General features: G+C 28.4%; 1 protein-coding gene across 1 annotated transcript in view; it reads left to right on the top strand.

Annotated features, from left to right (window-relative positions):
- The first annotated feature begins 4,014 nt into the window (after positions 1-4,014).
- The window catches only part of LOC124418973, a 19,959-nt gene continuing 1,886 nt past the window's right edge, over positions 4,015-22,087 (top strand). The window contains exon 1 of the mRNA XM_046947014.1: positions 4,015-4,128. Coding sequence (XP_046802970.1) covers positions 4,015-4,128 — 114 coding nt within the window. The remainder of the gene's footprint in view (positions 4,129-22,087) is intronic.

Below are 22,087 nucleotides of genomic sequence, written 5' to 3'. Positions count from 1 at the left end.
TATTTACATTTGGTTTTTTCTCTCCATATAAATCTGAATTAATTGTAGGGGCGTATAAGTACTAAATATGTATGTATATTTTTCGTAACAAGTATACAGGTTATCTAGCATAATCGAATAAACTTGTAGTTATACTTATATTTTAAAAAAGAAGTTTGAAAAATCAGAAACTGTTGAATAAAAAATATTTGAACTAAACTACTATATTTAATATTTACTAATTGAAAGAACTGATTTTGTATTTTATGTCATGAATTTAAGATTATTTAGTGGCAGTAAGATGTGAATTCTTCATTATTAGATACAAACTCATACATTTGTTATTATTTATGTAAACGTGTTTGTAATGCAGCTGAAATTCATGTACATAAATATGTATGTATATTTTTCATTTTTCTATAGCAATTGTATATTTGTGTGCATTAGTGTGTGATTATATCTATTTTATCTCTACTTATCCTTAAAATAAGAGAATATAAAAATTCTAAATGTTTAATATTTTGAAAGTAAGAATGTGTTGTTGCCATGGAAGGCAATGAATCTGGGATAATAAAAATAAAAACAATGAAATCTTTATAACATAAATTCAAGATACTTTACAACACCAGCAACAGTCAACAGCAGCAAAAGTACCAACATAAAAAATAATACAAGAAAATAACAACAAATAACTAAGTACAGATTGAAATAGTACAGAATGAGTGCAACAACATTATTTTCGTACAAAAGAACAAACTTTTTTCTTAGGGAACCGCAAGATTTTTTTACTTACTTTCGCAAGTATTTGAAACACGTTCTCAATTTCATAAGGAATAGCAAATATGTAGTTTTAAAATGTAATGGAGATGGAATGATATGAACAAAGAATGGTAAGAAATATTCAGTAAAAAGAAACAAACACACAAAGCCACTAAAAAATAAAATACCATGTTTATTTTGTTTGATAGGGAATGGGTTTGAAAGACCAGATCTTGTTTTCTTTTTAAATTTCATGGTGCATTCGAACATAAATAAAATATATACAAAAATATGATTGCACTTGTATTTTTGCGCACTGTGTATACTTATTAAAATATGTTTTGAATTTTAGATAAAACTATTCGAGATTGTTAAAAAGAACGTATCATTTCATCAATAAACATATAGTATGTACATATTTGAAATATTCTGAATGTTTAAATCTTAGTTCACATCTATTAAATATTTAGTCAAATTGAATAAATGACTGTAATTAAATTTCAAAAAATCCTTTTCAATTTTATATTCACTTTAGTATTAAATTTATATGGAAGGTGCAACGTTCACTCTTGTAAGTTCAATCATTTTCCAAATGTTCATTTGTATTTTAAGGTGCAAAATTTTAGGATTTCAGCTTAAGCGGTTTCCCAAATATACGAATTTTATTAATTGTTTACATAGATGTTAAAGTTGTACATGCAAATTTGAGGATTATAGTTTTATTAGTTTTTCTTATATAAAAATTTGTGTATTTAATTCATAAGGGGGTACCACGACCTAGGCGTGGCATCTAGCCTATTTGATACTTGGAAATAAAAAGTAGTACAAAATTCCATACAGACATACAGGGATATTCTATGAACATTTTAATAATATCGTTACAGTCGTTTAGGCTTCATAGACTTTAAACAGAAATTCATTTCTATATAGAAGTAGATATATTATTACATTATGTATAATAAAAAATACCTAATGTAATGTAAAGTTTATCAACTCATATCTGCCCGTTCCTTTTAGTCAAACTGCAGGCCGTCATATTTAAGATAATTTGACGAAAGCTATCTATGCTTAATTTCATCGTGATACTTGTGTTCTTTTCAATTATCCTTAAAGTGGAATGTGACTTCATTGAGACAGAGAGTGATTAGGACCATTATTTATGAATATTCATACATTGTGACATTTTTAAACCTCTCAAGTATTTGATGACGATAGGTTAAATAAAACAATTTTTTGTTAAAAAGTAAAATTTCTTATGAGTGAATAAATGTCAGTGTGTTCGCTTTTTATGTTTTTAATGTGTATGGTTTTGTTAAATTGGTTTCTTTTTGTTTCTGTTACATTCGTGGTATTTTTGCCACAAGGAAGTGGTTGTATATTCATTATAACAGTAATATTGTTGTAACCAACACGCTTGCGTACGTTATAAACGTGTTTCGTGTATGAAATGTTTTATATAGGGTATATGTAAGACTGTAGTTAGTGTATCTAGGTTTGTTGATTATTTATTTTTCATTCCTAACATACAGCTAGACAGACAGACATGCATACATAAGTTCTCATGTACAATTGTTTATTTCTTTTGTTTTATTTGTTATTAGATGTTGCTATTTTTGTGCATTCATGTTGCAGCTTTGGGGTATCATTATCCCCAAATGAAAGTATAAAAACAAAACAAAAAGTAGAAGAAAAAACATCCAAAATTGCATTTATAAAATGCAGTTTACATTATTGAAAAAATGAACAAATACTCCCAAAGCTAAACATTGAAAGCAGCTAAATAGCAACAGACAACTGGCGCTTACCAGCCAACTAGTAGCAATAGCAGCTATTATATACAAGAACACTAAAAACAATTGTACATGTACATATGTAGTGGTAACAAAAGTGGTATGTCGTAGTTAAAATATAAAAACATCTCTTAGGGCCATAAAAACAATTGAATTTTATCGCTACCAAACGGTTTGTTTACTGCTATTAAAAGTACATTCATTCATTCATTCATTCATACATACATTTGTACATATATTTTGTACAAACAAGACACTCTACATGTATTTTAACCACATACTACAATTTCACATGAGTATTTGTGTGGGTATATATATAATATGTATGTATTAATAACTATTATCTTTTCTAAACATAGCATATATGTACATATACTATATTATGTATATGCATACATAAATGTTCTCCTACGTATTTATTTAAGAATGTTTGAACGATTACGAATAGATAATCTGAATTCTTGTACATAAAATGAAAGGTAATTTCAACACCCCTGTGGAGTCTTGATATCTGTTTATCTTTTTATGATGATCTAGATTTTTTGTTTGCGTTTCTATTTGTTTTTTTATAAACTCAATCATGGATTTACTTGCGCTGTTTCTTTTTGTTGTATTGTGCTGTTGTATAAGAATTCCAATAGTTTTTTTTGGTTTTTTGTTATTTATTCACAAAATTCCCTGTGGCAAATGTCATTTCAACTTCTTTTCATAAACTGTCATTTTACATTTCATCTCGTGCTATTACTCTAGTTTTATTTACAAACAGTTTTTTACCAATTTTAGCGTCATAATATATAATAGGGTATTCCAAAAATAATAGATATTATTCTAGAGTAATTTTTATATCAATCATCTTTGCGAAGTATATTAATTGAAAAGGAATAAAATAAGAATATTACGTTTCGGTTTAAGAATCATGAAATTGCCAAAAACAATATTTTAAAGAATGGTAGAAATCCTAATATATGTATATTATTAATTTCTTTGTTTGTTTGTTAATTTGTTTGTGCATCAATCACGCATAAACGTATGAACCGATTTTTTTTTTGAAATTTGGAACATTGAAAGATATATGTCTGGCTTTTCGAAAATTGGTCTAGAAGGGATACACAATAGGTGAAAACGACAAAAAAGGAAAAAATTGGTTCTTGTATGCATAAAAACTTATTTCTGCCTATTTTAATGCGAATATATTTTCAATTTAGCATTATAAAATGTATAAAATATATATTATCAAAGTTGGAACAAAATTAGGAAAAGGCCAAAAAACTGGAAAATCGATACTTTTGTGCTTGAAAACTGATTTTTGTATATTCTAATGCGAAATTAAAAATAAATCTCTAAAAATATACCATTGGAGACTAAAAGGCGAAGATTTTGTATTACACAGACCCATAGAATATCTTCAACTACTTACATATAAATCCAGTTATTTTCATGATTAAACTTGGACTAGATCATTCAACATACTAGCTCTGTGCAAAATATGCACATTGTGTCCCTAACGTTTAAGGCAGAGACCCTTGCTAGTATTGTTCAGAATACGATGACTTTCGGCTATTCACATGTACACGACGTATACGAACTTGTCAACAAGAGCGTAAATAATAAAAGCATTTCATTTAGTTGTTTGACAGCATTTTACAAAGTACACACAACTTGCAAAAACAACGTACAATCCAAATATTTTTGTGAGATGCATAACAATAAAAGTAAATAAGATCGTAGGTACTTCTTGGTTACTTTTTTTGTATATTTTCAACCAAAATGTTATAATTTTTATGTTCATTGATTGCATTTTATTTGTAATTTTTCTTTAATGAAATTTAATCTTTGAATTTGGAAATAGCCAAAAAAATTTTCAGTGTAATCTCATTGAAAAAAAACGTGTGTATTGGTACTTTTTTATCTACCTCTCTTTCTGGGGGACTATGGTTTAAAGTAAGTTCAAACCTATAATACATATTTGACGAACAAGTCGTGACAACTATATTTTGTAAATGTTTTTTTTTTTTTTGATCTCAATGCAAAAACTATCGAAACAAATAATTAAGAAGTTCGAACGATATAATTTCAAAAATATATTATGCTAAGGTGAATAAGGGAATCTAATCATTTTCAAAAAACTTTTTTTTATTGGAATAACACTTGAAATCTTTTTTGAATCCATAAAAACTTACAAAGAATATTAAAACTTGACATATGGTAACACTGACTGTACATGGTTTATCGAGTACAATAGAGAAATTAATATTGGGGGAAAGGCGAGGCTAACATAGAAGAGTATCGCAGCCTACAAAGCAGCTGCCCCGGATACTACTTTCCAGGAAGATGTACAATCAAGGTGTATGAAATAATCATACGTCACAATTAAATGGCCGAATGTAAAGGTCATATTAATTTCGAAACACGGAAAACGTAGTTATCCGACACTGAAGTGATGAACCCTACGTAATTCTTTCTTAAAAACTTTGATGCAACTGAGGGGAAAGTGGTGGCATTTTGTCCGTTCTTCTCTCTGTAACCATAGCCTCCTACAAACTATAACCGAGAAAGAACTTTAACTTCTCTGCTATGCAATCCCAGCTCATCAGTAGGACATAGGGATAACCGGGATTCGGGATTTTGAAAATTAGAGTCCCTGGATTTTTCGGGATTTGTTTATTTTCGTTCAATTTTAGCAGTAATTTTGTATATTTTCAACCAGTATTTAAATTAAAACAATCAATCAATTAAAATTTTTACAATTTCATAATTTCTGAAACTTTTTAACTACTAATAAAAATAAATATAATGTTTCGAAATTTTGATAGGCACCTCATACTGTTTCATGTGAACTAATAAATATAAGGAATTCTACATAAAATATCTATTTGTGTTAGAACATATTCGTAGTGTTTATTTAACGAGCTAATTTAGCTTAACCGGAATCACTCAGATTTGTGAAGTTTGAAATGCAAAATCTTCTAATATTGAAATATAAATAATGTTCATTCGACTGTGCTAAAAGAAATTTTTTAAAAGAGAAAATAAAAATTTATTTTGACTTTTTTCGGAATATCCTAATCCCGAAAAAATTTGGGGATTTTCGGGATTGACATCTCTAGTAGGACCTTAGCACAAAGGGAGCAGCTATATGACATATTTTCTTAAACTGGAGGTCTATACCATGCGTTCTACGCTTTCTCGCATTCTAAGCGTCTGCCAAAAAAGTAGAATCAATGTATTTTTATAGTGAAAGTTAAAAGCACAAAAACGTTGAATGCCTTGATGCGTAGAATGCTTATATTAGATCTACTCTCCACTTTTATAAGCGCCACAAGCAGCGCACGAACACGTTGATATTTTATATTCTTTATTTAATGCGTATTTATCACTTTGAATAAACTAAAATGAGTTTAATAATGAAATAAATAAAAGCTCTAGAAGAAAAGTCGGGTAAGCACATATACAACCAGTTATTTGTTGGTCATCGTCAAACAAAGATAAGTAGTTATTCACCTAAAAAGTAACTACTTACACTATTTTCCAATATTACTTGCCTACTTACCGGGTAGGCTGGGTACTTTATTGAGCTGGAAATTTTAATGAAAAAATACATATTTAGATTATATTATTATATAATAAAAAGTTATAAACACTAAAAAATTGACATTTTAAAAAATTGTATATAAAAGGCTTTCACTGCAAAAAAATCCTTTAAAAAACCAAAAGAATAAACAAACATTTTATTTAATGATATAATACATACCAGTAGATCACTTAAAGATAAAACAAGTTAGAGTGTCATATTCGGCTGTGTCGAATTTTAAATTCCCTACACCAGAAAGTTTATTTTTATTAAAACACATTTAACCAAAGAATAAATAAGAAGTGAAACGCTGTCAAAAAGTACCTAAGTCTACTGTCAGTCGGTACCTAACTCTAAGAATGTATTAGTAGAATTCTCAAGCCAACATAGTTGCAAAAAATCGGATTTAAAAATTTAAAAAAAAATTATTTCATTTGAATTTATATTTTAAAAGATTTCTTTAAATATTTTGCAACATAATTTATCTATAAACATTATATATAAACGTATCTTTGCTATTTAATCTGCAATATTGAAATAAGTAATAATTAAGTTAGTTGAAATATTTTTTTCTTGTACCGTACGAAAATTTACAACATTGTACTTTTTTCGTTTTAATTTCAACAACAAAAATTAAATGTCAAAAAAATAAAAAATATTTTTTTCGTTTGTAAAAAATTAAATCTTTTCGGGCTATTAAATATATTTAAAGTGTGCAAAAAAATAATAAAATATAACGTTAAGTGATAAAAAATATTTTCAAGTTCTATAAGCCATGAATTTTCGCGGCAAAGTTTTGAAGTTTGGAGAGAGAGTATGTTTCTTACATATGTGTTGGAGTTACACAGAGCGTAACGTTGTTGTTGTAAAAAATTGACAGCGTTTCACTTCTTAGTGTTCAGTGCATTTAACTATCAAATTTTTAGATAATTCGATAAAAATTTTGTTTCCGTAGTGAGGTAATTAACATTTATTCATATGTGAAATTTCATATTACCTTCAATTCTCAACAAACTGCCCACAAATCTACAAAATATTTAGAATGAACACAAAAGGAAAAAAACTACTTAATCACACTTTATAAATTCGCAATGAAAAATATAATAAACATATTATCTAGTACAATTATCCCGCAGATAAGCCAAATGGCTTCGCGGCTTTGCTTTATTATCAATATGATTTCCAATTTTGCTTTATTTATCAATGAAATATGATTTTCGGAAATGGGTCTTATATGTGAGCTATGGCCAATTGTGGTCCAATTTGAAAAAATTAAGTAAAGTGATTGGCACATATACAAAACATATTTTATTTCGATAGCTTTATTTGTCAGTGCCCGTTTAGGTGTTTTTCGGAAGTTGGCCTTATATGTGAGCTATGCCCAATTGTGGACCGAAACAAATCTACCTTTATGTTATGATTTTTTCATAATTTAGAACATAATTGATCGCTGAGCAAAAATAGTAGTGTATGACAAAATTCATCGAATTATCTTTTCTAAGGACTGAAATTTTTACTCATAACTTTTTACGATGTGTATAGATTTTGCGGATTTTTAATACCAAACTGCTTAGGACAACAAGTGAATTAAGTCTATTTCTTTGGCACAGGCAGACGGATTGACGGACATATCTAAATCGAATTAAAGAATCGATCGCGTAAAAATTTGACGTGCTGGAAATATGGTAAAACCATATCATGATTCAAGAGAACTTAAGCTACCATAATTATGAACTAAAATTCAAGTCATCTTATGAAATGTTGTATAATATTCATTATAATTGTTCAATTCACAATCGATGTTGCAGCGTTGTATGCATTGTATGTCAGCAGCTGCTACAATAGTCATAACAATGTTGTTGGTATTTTCTATACAAAAGCTCTATACAACTCATACGACAATTTTTCATATGTTTTTCGAATGTTGTAAGAAATTCAAACGATTTTAGCATAAAAAGGATAAAGTGGTAACACTGAAATCAAAAACAAACAGCTGTTTACAAAAAACCAAAAGACAAAAATTTTATTAAAAACAGTTTATTAGTTTAAAATGTGGAATAAAGAAAATAAAAGAATTGAAAATTCAAAGAAATTAATTTGGTTTATTTCGCATTTTTAATTAATTTAATATTTTTTTATTTTTTTCTTTTGACATTGTTATGTGTATTTGTTTTGATTGTTTTTTTTTCATTGAGATCTTTGCAGCAAGTCTTATGACTTGCTGCAAAGATCTGTTCACAATCACTGTTACTACACTTTAGTAGGTACAATATAAAACTTGATTGTGAATTGAACAAATAACTTTATTTTAAAATTTAGTTACATTTTGACTATTTTTGGGTTACTATTCAACAAAGTTATAGCTGGGGATTTGTACTATTAAATGGATTTTTTTATACTTATAGATGAATTTCAAGGTTTACAGCGTATTTACCAATTCACATTTTATAAATTTATATATTTGGATATATAAGTTTTTATTGGGAAATCGGATACAATAGTATCCATACATGAGTACGTACATATCTATCAAATGCCATTACCATTTAAGGAGTTTAAATTATAAAATTTACACAATTGCACAATTACAATTGAAGGTAATTTCCTTTCTTATTGAATATATATAGATAAATTTTAAAAACATTTAGAAGAGGTCAAATGTTTATCATGCTTTATAATCGTTGTTAAAGAATTATGTTTGAAATTCATTGGATGCCCTAAAACGTTCAAGATGTTTTGAATTTGTCATTTCAATAAATATCAACAATTCTTTATTAAGCACAGTACTCAAACTGTTGTCAAAAACACATTTTCCATGATGCGTTTGGAAAAAAATAGACCAAAAATTTTATATAACACTGATAAATTAAAATTTTCAAACATTTATTCATCATATATCTACCCCCCAAATCCTGTGAAGATATATTTAGCATAGTATTTGTTCCTAAAAAGTACAAGTTTTACAAACAAAATCAGTTATGAGTATAAGATATTTAAATTTAAAAGTTATAAATATAAAATTATAATTATAAACAGCAAAACATATTGTGATTTTTCAGAATTTGAAAATTTGTATCATTTGCAAAATAATAAAATAACACAAGTAAGAAAGTATAGTCGGGCATGGCCGGCCATATAATACCCTACACCATGAGTATATTTTTAAAATTTTTATTTTTTAAGAAACTTTTACGTTGAATATTACAATAATTCCAAAATATTTAAGCAATTTATTGATAAAAACCTTACATTTCTAAATGAGGCTTTATATAGGTCAAATATGGGCCGATCCTCGGTAAATTTGGGAAAGGATATATTTTTAAATAACAGTTAGTTTTGTTGAGTTTCATTGCGATACAAGTCAATTTTAGACGTTTAAGACATTTTTTGAAGGGAGGTTTGTATGGGGGCTAGGGTCAAATAAGGGTCGATCCTTACGAAAATCTGCGGTGTCATTTGTACTTATATAGAACTTATTTGTGCCAATTTTCAGAAAGATAATAGAATATTTGACGTAATTATGGCATAAAAAGTTCAAATCGGGAGGTACGGTTGTATGGGGGCTAGGTGAAATAATGGACCGATTTCAACCATTTTCAATAGGCTTCAAATCGGGAGGTACGGTTGTATGAGGGCTAGGTGAAATAATGGACCGATTTCAACCATTAGGCTTCGTCCCTGTGCCAAAAAACATGCTTGGTCCGAATTTCATCAAATTATCTTGAAAATTGCGGCCTGTACCTTGCGCACAAAGTCGACTCAAAAAATGATTCTGAATCGATCGGTATACTTTAAGGTGGGTATTGGACCAATATTTTTGTATGTTACAAACATCAGCACAAACATTTAATACCCTCCCCACTATAGTGGTGTAGGGTATAAAGAGATCAAGTTAGAGAGCTATATTCGGATGTGCCGAATCTTAAATACTACGGTATTCAAACGATTAATCGGTTAATCGATCAATTTTTGACAATTAATCGCTCGAATAAATGAAAATTGCCAAATTTCAAATAACGAATAAACCGAATAATTTATATCAATTAACCGATTAAGAAAAACTTATTAAACAATAAAATTACTGTATATCTTATACAAAATTCAATATGTTTATAATAAATTTACTTTCTGTTTTAATTTCTTAATTACTTTTCTATAATGAAGAATATTTATTGTATAATTTGTATAACAATACTTCAGAAACATTGTAATCATAGTTGCCAGATGATTTGGGTGCAAAATCGTAAAATTTCAAGAACAAAATTGTCAGTTGATTTTTGGAAATCGTCATTAAATCGTCAAAACTATTTGTTGTAGATAGTAAACATATTTGTTTATATTTCTAATAACTTTTTTTAATTTTTATTAATTTTAGTTGTTATTATCTACATAAGTAATTTGTTTGTTATATCAAAAAAAATATTTTAGAAAAGAAACTTACTTTTATTCGATTAACCGAATAATTTTGAATTATCCGATTATTAAAATAAGTTTGCTCAAGTTTTTGAATAGAAAACCCCCAACGATTTTTTTTCTTAAATGAAAAACGCATTTATGATTAAAAAGTAATAAATTTATAACATTTAAGAACAAAATATGAACATCCGGAAGACTTTTTGAACAGGGTCTTTTATTAGCAATTGGGTCAATTATAAACAAATTCCGAATTCCAGAGAATGATAAATTTCTTATAACAAACCATTTTTGTGAAATGCATATATCTTAAAACTTTTATTATACCCTACACCACTTTAGTGGGGTGGGTATATTGGGTTTGTGCTGATGTTTGTAACATACAAAAATATTCGTAAGTATACCAATCGGCCGTTAGTCCGTCCGTCCGCACAAGGTTTACATGGCTGCCCATGAAAACCTTGTGAGCAAGGTACAGGTCGCAATTTTCATGATAATTGGATGAAATTTGACACACACTATTTTTTTTGGACCAAGAACGAAGCCTATTTAAAATGGATAAAATCGGTTCATTATTTCGCCTAGCCCCTGTACCAAAATAGGGCCTTTGGGCTCACAATTAAGCTAAATGTTCTATTATGTCAACAAAAGTCGGCAAAACTTAGTTTTATAGAACTTTTAATGGCATTACGGATTTTTGAAATGATCGCTCCTCCTAGCCCCCATACAAACTCCCTTCAAAAAATGACTTGAAGGTCAAAAATCGCCTATAAACACTAATTACACTTTTAAATTCTACATAAATAACTTTGAAGTAGACGTGAATTCCTCTACCAACATAATAATAGGCCCCATTTTTCCCTATTACCCTTTGGCACCTCTTGTAAGAAGTATCTTTTTACAAGAGGTCAAAATATTGCAGAATAAAGTTAAAAAACAAATAAAATGCTTTATTTTTTTAAATAAACCTCATTTTTAACATACTGACTTGTGTAGGGTATCATATAGTCGGCTATGTCGGACTATAAATTCGTATTTGTTTTAGGTTTTTAAACGATTTATTAACAATGATATAATTCTCTGTAAGAGCAGAAAAAAACATGGTTCTGGTTAAAATTAAGATTGTGGTCTAAACATATTATCGTTATTGTAACAATTTTAAAATATCATATTATGATTAAATGCCGTCAAAATATTTCATCATGATATTTTTGTATTTATCATAATATTGTTATACATGATCATATTATGATCCAAGGTGATCAAAATTTTGTTTTAAATATGCATCGAAATTAATTTTATTGAAGTACTAAATTACAGTTTCTAAAAAAATAAAAAAAATTATATAATATAAAGAAAATATACTTACAACACTTAAAACAATTCGCGAATTTTAATTTGCCGATTTACATGAAGTTTTGGGTTGATAAAAAAATTTAAGTATAATTTCATAAAAATAGTCAGAATGATAACCGATTTTGTTCATTTTGAATACCAACCTAACTGCAACAATAGTTTAGGTCCTATCGTTCTTTTAAGAGGCTGACAGTCTGACTGACAGACGTGTCTAGATCGTTTGAGAATAAGGACGTAGAAAATTTCAATGTTACATATCAAAGATCAATGATTTATAGTCGAAACTAAATAATACAAATTAAATGATTCACTTTTCTTAGCTTTTTAATCTCTTTCTGGTTAACGGTTTTCCAAATCAGCCGAAAAAACGAACAGTTAAAAAGGCGTTCTGTATTTATGTATATTGGAAATTTATTGTACAGCCAGGATATATGATTACTTCTGTAAACAAGTTTTCAGAATTTTTAAAACTTTTTAATGATGTAAAAATATGTTAAATAAACATTTTATAAAAAGTTAGGCTGTTCGGCGAAATTTTGACCGAACCTCACTTTTTACCGAACCGACATACGGAAGCTATGATCAAATATTTACACAGAAAAAATATTCAGTAATTTTTTCAATAAGACGTTAATCAGTATTAAATTTTAATTTAATTATATTTTTAATTAACGTGATTATTTTTTTAAATGCTTTCTGAATTCTTAAAATTTTTAATATTTTGACATTTGTAAAAATAAAATAAAAAAGAAAAAATAGTTAAAAACTAGGGTCAAATGAGGCCCGATCACAACAAAAATTAGTATTGTCATTTATTGTTCTATAAAACTAATTTTTGCTGATTTGTGTTGACATTATAAAACATTTAACGTACTTATGAGCCTAAAGGCCCGATTCGGGGGGTACGGTTGTATGGGGGCTAGGAGAAATAATGGACCGATTTCAACCATTTTCAATAGCGATCGTCCTTGTACCAAAAAAAGAGTATGTGCCAAATTTCATCAAATTATCTTGAAAATTGCGACCTGTAGCGTTCGCACAAAGTTTACATGGGCACATAGACAGACAGACGGACGGACAGACGGACATAGCTAAATCGACTCAGAAAGTGATTCCTAGGCGATTGGTATAGGACCAATATTTTTGGGTGTTACAAACTTCAGCACAAACGCATAATACCCTCCCCACTATAGTGGTGTAGGGTATAAAAAGCAGTGGACTTGACACAAGGTAAGCATTAAGCAAGATTTGTCAAACGTGTTTCTAAGTTTTCTTTTGTTGTCACTTTTTAGGTCATTATTTCACCAGTTCTAATTAAACGAATTAATTACAATAATACTGTTTTAATTGAAATTTTTGCCACGTTTTTTCCAATTAACATTTTTAATTTTCAGTTAATCAATAGTATCATTTTGATGATTAGAGCAAAATCAAAACTTTTTTTAATTAATATGAGCAATTTCATAATTGAAATTCATTTTTAATTTTTTCTCTTATAAGAGAAAAAAATTGCAGTTATATTTCTGTGTAAAGAAGTAATATTTTGAGCATAATTAGGTAAGTTATGTACATTGAAAGTGGTTAAGATCGGTCTATTATTTCACCTAGCCCCCATACAACTGAATCCCCGAATAGGGTTTGTAATAGAGTATTCAATTAATCGGGTTTTTATCTTATTCGGTTTTTTCGACAAATAATTATTTGGGGCTTTAAGTTGGTCGTTTAATAATAAGATAATTTCAAATTATTCGGTTAATCGAATAAAATGCAAGTGAATGTTGTTTTAATAATTATTTCTTTTCTTCAATAGTTTTCTTCTAATAACAAACAAAATTATAATTTTCCACTACTTTAAATTCAATTTTATTAAATTTTTTCCCAAATATTAGAAGTTATTTTTTTTTATGTGAAATCCTCTTCTATATAAAGATACTAGCATACCCTGGGTGCTTCGCTACCCTAACTTAAATAAAATACATACAAAATTTTGTTTACTTTTATGGAAAATTAAAATTGATTAAATTTTTTTTAATGTTTTAGTTTTATACATATAATATCACGTAAATATTACATTCGCATTCAGTTAGAAGCTTGTATTTTTAGTTTCATTCATTATAGAAAATTTCGAAAGTGATATTTGAAAAAAGTTCTATAAAATACCTCTAATAGATAATCATTTAATAAAAAGTTTTATGTTTCTGTGTTCAATATTATATACAATTCAAAAAATATAATTTGATGAATGAAAAAGTACCAAAAGTCCCATTCACTAAGGTTTCTACATTTTAAATTTTGTTTTCAATATCTATGTTAAATATCGTAAAAATATTAAAAAGAACCATCGGAAAAACGAAAAAGTACAAAAATCTCTCTCAATAAATTCTCATTTAATAACTGTGTGTGTTTCGGTTAACTATTATAAAATCGTACCATTTAAAGAATAGAAAAGTACCAAATAGTCCCCGCTTACAGAATATTATTCACTTAAGACCATTTATGTTAAAATTAATGTTCCTAGGTTGAATATTTTAGTAAATTAAAAAAGTTGTACTTTTTTTATGAGATAAAAAGTACTAAAAAGTTATCTCTTAAAGAATCTTATTCAATGAGGACCATGTATATTTAATAATCATGTTTTTTGAGTTCATATTAAAGAACATACAAAAAGTAGCATTTGAAGGAAGAAAAAGTACCAAAAATGGAATAAATTTTACCTAAGTGGAAAGTACTAATAAAAAGAGTACAATTTTTCCCCTTTTTGCTTAGAAATTTACTTTTTAGATTAATTAAGTTTACAAAATGTTCCGTATTTAAATCTATATATTACAGATAAAACTCAAGCGATTCAAACATGCATTCATTTGTTCCAGAAAAATAGTGCTTTAAAAAAGTACAAAAAAATTTACTTGAATTTGGTCCTATATAGTACTCGAATTCCAAAATAAAATTAAAAATATACCAACAGCTTATTTTGTGTGAGTAAATAAGTACTTTTTCACATTTTATATAAATTGGCCCAATGAGTTTGAATAAAATTAAATTTCAAGTTTTTTCTTTTTGGTACTTTGTCCCCCCAGTGAAATAGCAAACATTTAATTACAATAAATATTACAGAGTTAGTCCGTAGGACTAAAAGGACTGAATTTTAAAAAAGTATGAAACAGGTGTCTCATAATTTTAAGAGATGTATGCAAAATATTTAGAAAAATTTGATTATGTTAATTAGTTGAAAAGTTATAAACGGCCAAAAAAGTTACCAAAATCACCTTTGTTACAAATTTTTACGCCTTAAAAGTACGAATTTCAAAAAAGTACCAGCCACCTATCTGTTCATTTTAAGAGTATCACTAATATTGTGTAGGATTATTAAGAAAACCTGTTTTACCCTTTTTTCAAAATTGGATGTAGAAATAAAGGCGATATCATTATTTTCAAGATTTTTTTTCAGAAATCTGAAATGTTTTTGCCCATTCTAAGAATTAGGCAAATCAGAACAGTTTTTTGAAGTATTGTTATAAATATCATCCAACAAATAATCTTTATAATAGAAAAGTAATTAAGAAGTTAAATTAGAAAGTAAATTGTTATAAAAATATAGAATATTTAATACGATATAAAGTAATTTTATTGTTTAATAATAACTTTTTCTTAATCGGTTAATTGATATAAATTATTCGGTTTATTCGTTATTTGAAATTTGGCAATTTTCATTTATTCGAGCGATTAATTGTCAAAAAGTGATCGAATAACTGATCGATGATTAATCGTTTGAATACCCTACCTTGTAAACATTTTGATCAAGCTACATGTCGCAACTTTTGATACAATTCAATGAAATTTGGCACATGATCTTCTTTGATAAACTAGACGAAGCCTATTGAAAATGCTTAACATCGGTCCATTATTTTTCCAATCCCCATACAACTGAATACCCGAATAGGCCTTGTAAACCAGCCCCTATGCAACTGAACCCGCCGAATAGCGATTTTAACTTCATAATTATGTTTATTTTATCTCGACAAAAAGCTGCAAAACCTCTCGAATTCTATTATAATATGATCCTAACCCCTATGAAAAGCACCCATCAAATTTTCTAGTATGTAACTAATAATAATTAAAATTTTTCTATGAAAATCATAGAAAATAAGTAAAAAAACATATTGTTATCAAAGTGGTTGGACAAAATTTTAGAACTCTTACCCCATTTTCAATGTCTGATTTTTTATCGAAACGATAGATTGACAGTTTTAATTAGTACAATAGATTGACAGTTTTAATTAGTACAATTTCAAGTACATCTCGTAAATTATCTGTTCCTTAAGATGGAATAAGAGTTTTACCCCCCTATTCGTAAATATATAAATCGCTTATTTCGCATTTAAAGCATTTATGAATATGGGGTTAGTGTTTATATTATTTAGGCTTCTATACACAGAAAAAAAATTTAAATAAGATGCAATTATAGAATATATATTTTTTTTTCTAAAATAACGAATTAATCAAAACAATTAATGTCAACAATTGAGACAAGATTTTTTTACTTCCCATATAAGTATATATTTGTTAGGAGACAACTTGCCTCCATAAGTTTAAGTAAAAGTATAGCACGAATACGGAGACGAGCTCGGTATGCAAACTGGAAAATTTTCACAAGAACGTAAGTACGTAATTAAATAAAAATCTTATAAAATTATTTGTTTTCTTTAATTAAAATGATAACATTTTTCCCGAAAATTTGTTTTTTGAGTTAGAACACTACTGAAGTAAATATGTGAAAGCTAATGTGTGTTTGCATTATAAAATGCTTTAAAGCAACAACATGTATGGCGATGTTCATAATGAAGTACAGATCGTGTCATTTATCACAAGAACTGTCATCGGTACTTTAATATACTATATAGAGAAACTTACATAAAATTTCCATATAAACTGTTGATGTATTGGTATGTGTTTAAGAGTGAGTGCTAACGTGAATTTGTTAGTATGTTGTTGTTGGTTTTGTAGTAGCAATGGCATCAACAGTCGCTGCAATTCGTTTACTTGTGATACTTTTCAGCTGATAATGATGACTATGATGATGTGGATAAAAAATGGTGATTTTTAGTGTTTCCCCAGCAGTTCGACGGGACAGTCCCGAACTGACCATTTAACCTACCACTTGTGGTGGCCCCTAGCTACCTGACTACCAAGGTGACCAACCATTTTAACATGGGCTTGTCCTACGAGGAAGTCAATCGTCACTCTACACCCTACAAAGAGACAGTCAAAAGGCGATTGCCTCCGCTCTCGCTTACAAAGGGGACACTAAAGTGACGACTGTCTTCATTCTCGTTTACAAAGAGTTTATTTGTGACGAAAGACCAAAAACATACGAATTGGAGTCAGCCAGATATTAATGGAAATAAAATTTAAAAATTTCAAGTATACTATGGAACAATAATGTGGCGATTGACCCGAAAGATATAAATTTGAGTCAACCAGATGGTGGCATGTTAGTAGAAAGTAATAAAAAATAACTACTTTCGGAAGTACAACAAAAAACTACTTTAAAGAGTATAATCTTTAAGTTACTTGAGGATAGTAAAGAGACGACTGCCTCCGCACCCGCTTACAAAAAGGACACGAAAGTGACGACTGTCTTCATTCTCGATTACAAAGGGTACATTCGTTACGAATTACGATCATCCATGTGTTTAACTATTAGAGGAAATTACTGTCTTTTTCGTATGCATTGACTCTTTGTCGAACTACTGGGTCTCCAGCCATTGCAAAAAATACTCATACAAAATGATTCAGTGTGACACCATGTTTTTGTTGAAATTCACTAGATTTGTATTCGCACACTTTAAATGGTGAATTATGTAGGCAACCATGCAATAGTGTTGCTGACACAGCACGATTTGTGTACCTACTATGGCTTTTGTTGGCATTTAAATAAATTTAACATTTGAGTGTGGGACGTGGTTGTGAGGATATTTTAGCCAAATCCATGAATATGTAACCCCTTACTTCTTTTGTCGTTGATGACGATGATGCGGCTTCGGTTGCTAAACTGTTGCAGTGGCCAGGTCAGACAGTTTGCTCTCATACTTATGTGAGTTTTTTCATGTGTGTATGAAGGAGTGTGTGAGCAATAAATTTATTTTATTTGAATTATTGTAGTGCTGATTTATTTTTATGAAATCTTCTTCTGTGTCTGCGGCTTTTTAAATAAATTACCTTCATTAAACACATGAATGTATACACATAAATTTCAGACAATCTGCGGACACATGACGCCATGTCCTTTAAAATAAAACAAAAAACTGCAATAATAAAATTTGTACAAATTTGTAGCTAATGAGTAGTCAACTGCACACAGTCTCCAAAATATCTTTATCTAGTATCTGATCATAGGATCATATTTAGTTATTTGGAATGATATAGTAATTGGTGCATGCAATTTTTGCAAGGTAATGCACAAAGAAATTAAAGTAAGGCATTTGATATACATACACATTTATATGAACAAGAGTTCGACCAGCGAAACTTTAATAATACGCAAAAAATGCAAAAGAATAAAAATATAAAGTAGTACAAATGTCTGACAAAAAATTATCTCTATTGTTATTATCAAAATGTATAATTTGCTTTGATTAATTCTCTCTTTTAAAAAATGTGATGAGTTTGTTTTATGAAATCGTTCATAAATAATTTTTTTTTTGTCAGGATAACTTCCTTTTTTAAATTATTAATACAAATTGGTTTTCAAAAGTATTTCAACTTTTTTAAAGTAAATACGACGAACATTTTTTCGACTTTTCAGGAAATGACTTGAACGTCAAAATTTACTTATAAACTTTAATAGCAAGATTAAATTCTTCATAAATAACTATAAAGTATACAAAAATTCCTCTACCAAATTTTATATTTTCCCTAACTCCCATATAAGATCCCCTGTAGAAAATCCCTTTTTTGTAAAAAAATATGTATTTAAAATATAATCAATATTTTGTACATACTCACTGGTTGTACTCGCATAACCACATTCTTTTCAATTACAATTACTTACCATCTGGATTACTTTAATGCACTCTTTTCTTTAATCTGATATAAAAGAACTTTATTTTAGGCTTTATCATTTCGTTTGTACATTTTATTTAATGTCAAGAATGTTTTTTACAAAAAAACCATTATTTGACGCGCAATAAAATAGTTAAAGAGTAGTGAGTAGAACATATGACTAACAAACCAATGTCTCTGGTTCGTATTCTTGTTGCCACTTTTTAATTGTTGAAAATAAAACAACATACTCAACAACATCTTTATATGAGAAATTGCAAGTACTTTTTTTACTACCTATTTATAAGCGAGCGTAGAAGTACTTGACACCATTACCATCATTATGTTAAAATAATGAGTTATGCTAATGAAGAAGCAGTGACAAGGCATTTTATTAGAATTTTAACTCATTACTTTTCAATATAAGGTTTTTATGACTCATTGCAAACTAATGATAAAATGTAAATAAACCTATATACATAAAATATAAAATGTGACATACGAATTTCACGATTGGTCCATAGTTGGCTAGAACTCCTATATAATGTTGCCTCCAAACTATAACCAAAATTGGTGATTGTTGCATTTATTTAAAAAATTACTGCAATTTATTTTATAGATATCCATATATTTTATCTAAAATCTTCTTAATACATATTACTCATTACCAAACAATTATACTCATATCTGGCTACTATCTGGTCTAGTGAAGTTGCCCATTAATGTTTTTAACACATTAATTTCGGATACTTCGCATTTAATTTATTATACCTTAAATCACTTTAGTTGTTAGTTTATGCTGATGTTTGTAACGCACAATAATATTGGTCCTCACCCACCTTAAAGTATGCCAATCTGCTTAGAGTCGGAGTCGATTTAGATGTTGAAGATAATTCGATGAAATTTGGTAAATACATACAACTGAACCGTCGAATAGGGATTGTAAACTTTGTAATGAAACTATTGGTCGCAATTTTTGAGATAATTCAATGAAGTTTGGCACGTGACCTTCTATGGTACCCTAGACAAAGCCTATTGAAAGTGATAAACATCGGTCGACTATTTCACCTAGCTCCCATACAACTGAACCCGGGAATATAGCTTTTAAGTTCGTAATTATGTTTAATGAGTTCGAATATTAACGAAACCAAAATAGCCTTTATGACCCTCATGAATTTTATATAATCATTTGACCCTAGCCCCTATGAATGCCCCCTTTAAAATTTGACTTACAAATTCAATTCAACTTAATACTTTATTATGAAAACTAAGTCGGCCTCGCTCGTCTATAATTTCTTAATTTTTTATGTTACAATTGTATGTATATAAATAATTGTGGTATTCACATGGTGTGCTATCAAGTCGTATTGTCATAAAATACTAAAGTCTTATGATAGTTTAAAAAAATTGTTGTTGTGCTTCAAAGAAAAATAGTCTTAAAATAATAACACCTTCTATGATATGTTTAAAGTTTTGTTATAACTAAACAGTGCAAATCAAAGTCGAAGGGTAAAAACTCTTTATCTAGCCGGAGACAGTATTTAAAAGTTGTTGCAATTGAACAATATGTGTAATATGTATGTAAACATGACACAAATTTGTGCAAAGTTCTATAACTTCAAAATTAATTCGATTTTAATTATATATTTATAAAAAAGTTATTAATTTTTATGAAATTAAATTAAACAAGCAAGAGTTCTATATTCGGCTGTGCTGAATCTTTTATACCCTTCACCACGGTGTGTTAAAAAAACTGTCAGTACCAAAAAATATTTCTAGGTTTAATATTATAGAAAATTCAAAAAACAATCCCCTTTGAATTGTGCTCGTCTAATCTGGGCTCTACATTCTTAATTTCATGTTTCTAAGTTTAGTATTATAGAAAACTCAAAAAGTACCTTTTGAAAAACAAAAATGTACCAAAAAATCCCCTCTGATGTGTTTTCGTCTTATCCGGGCTCTACATTCTTCATTTCATGTTTCTGTTTTCATTATTATAGAAATCTCAAAAAGTACCTTTTGAAAAACGAAAAAGTACCAAAAAGTTCCATTTTATGGGTTCTCATCTAATTCCGAATCTACATACATAATTTCATATTCCTAGGTTCAGTATTTTAGAATATTCAAATAGTATCTTTTGAAAAACGAAAAAGTTCCCTTTTATTGGTTCTCATCTAATTAAGACTCTACTTAATTTCGTATATCTAGGTTTAATATTATAGAAAATTCAAAAAGTACCTGTTGAAAAACGAAAAAGTACCAAAAAGTTTCCTCTCATTGCTTCTAACATAAGTCAGGCTCCACCAGGCCTGCCAGATTTGCCGATTTATCGGCATTTTGCCGATATTTTACCTTCAAAATAGTAAAGTGCCGATTTCCCGATTTTTGCTTCAAAAAATGCCGATTTTTTACTCAATCGAACAAATTAACGAATTTATTATAACTTTACATAAGCAAAAATTACATGGAGCTTTTAAAATAATTGGGAAAGGAAAATTTACAGTACGGTAAAACACAATCCATCACCAATGTCAATTGGATCGATTATGAAAAGGAAACACAATTTATGTATGAAAATCCTGAATAGGATCTAAAAGTCTGATCTAAGGGTGCTAAAATTTTAAAGATTTTATGGTTCGAAAAAAAATTTACACATTTTTGTGAAAAAGTTAAAAAATCTGGAGAAAGTTTCCCATTATAAAAATGTACTCAGCAAAATCCGTTTTTTGTTCGACGATAACCAATAACAAATGTGATAACCCCTCTTTCCTGGATTTAAAATCGGCTTTGCAGTAATTTTCTGTGTTTATTAATCTATTTTATTTGATCGTGCAATTTGGAATAGTTTTAACAAAAATTTAAAAAACAATATTTTTTCAAAAAACTTCTAATATTGACTAGGATTAGAACCATTAACTAATTCCATATTAGACACACGCACTAGACAATTGGTTACAAATCCTATTGTAAAAATTAATTAATATTGTTGATAACGATCACTCACTGTCAAGTGATGTATGAAATAACTACATCACTCATAACCAAAATTTCAAAATTTTTTACAGGGTAAATGTATAAGGAGTGAGATCGAAAAATTCTTAACATACATATATGTTTATAAAAAAGAAACCACTAAACTTACAGCTTTATTTTTTTTTATTTGATTCAAATTATTATT

Source organism: Lucilia cuprina, chromosome 3 (assembly GCF_022045245.1).
Source record: "Lucilia cuprina isolate Lc7/37 chromosome 3, ASM2204524v1, whole genome shotgun sequence".
Lineage (NCBI taxonomy): Eukaryota > Metazoa > Arthropoda > Insecta > Diptera > Calliphoridae > Lucilia > Lucilia cuprina.
This window is presented reverse-complemented; position numbering and strand designations above follow the sequence as displayed.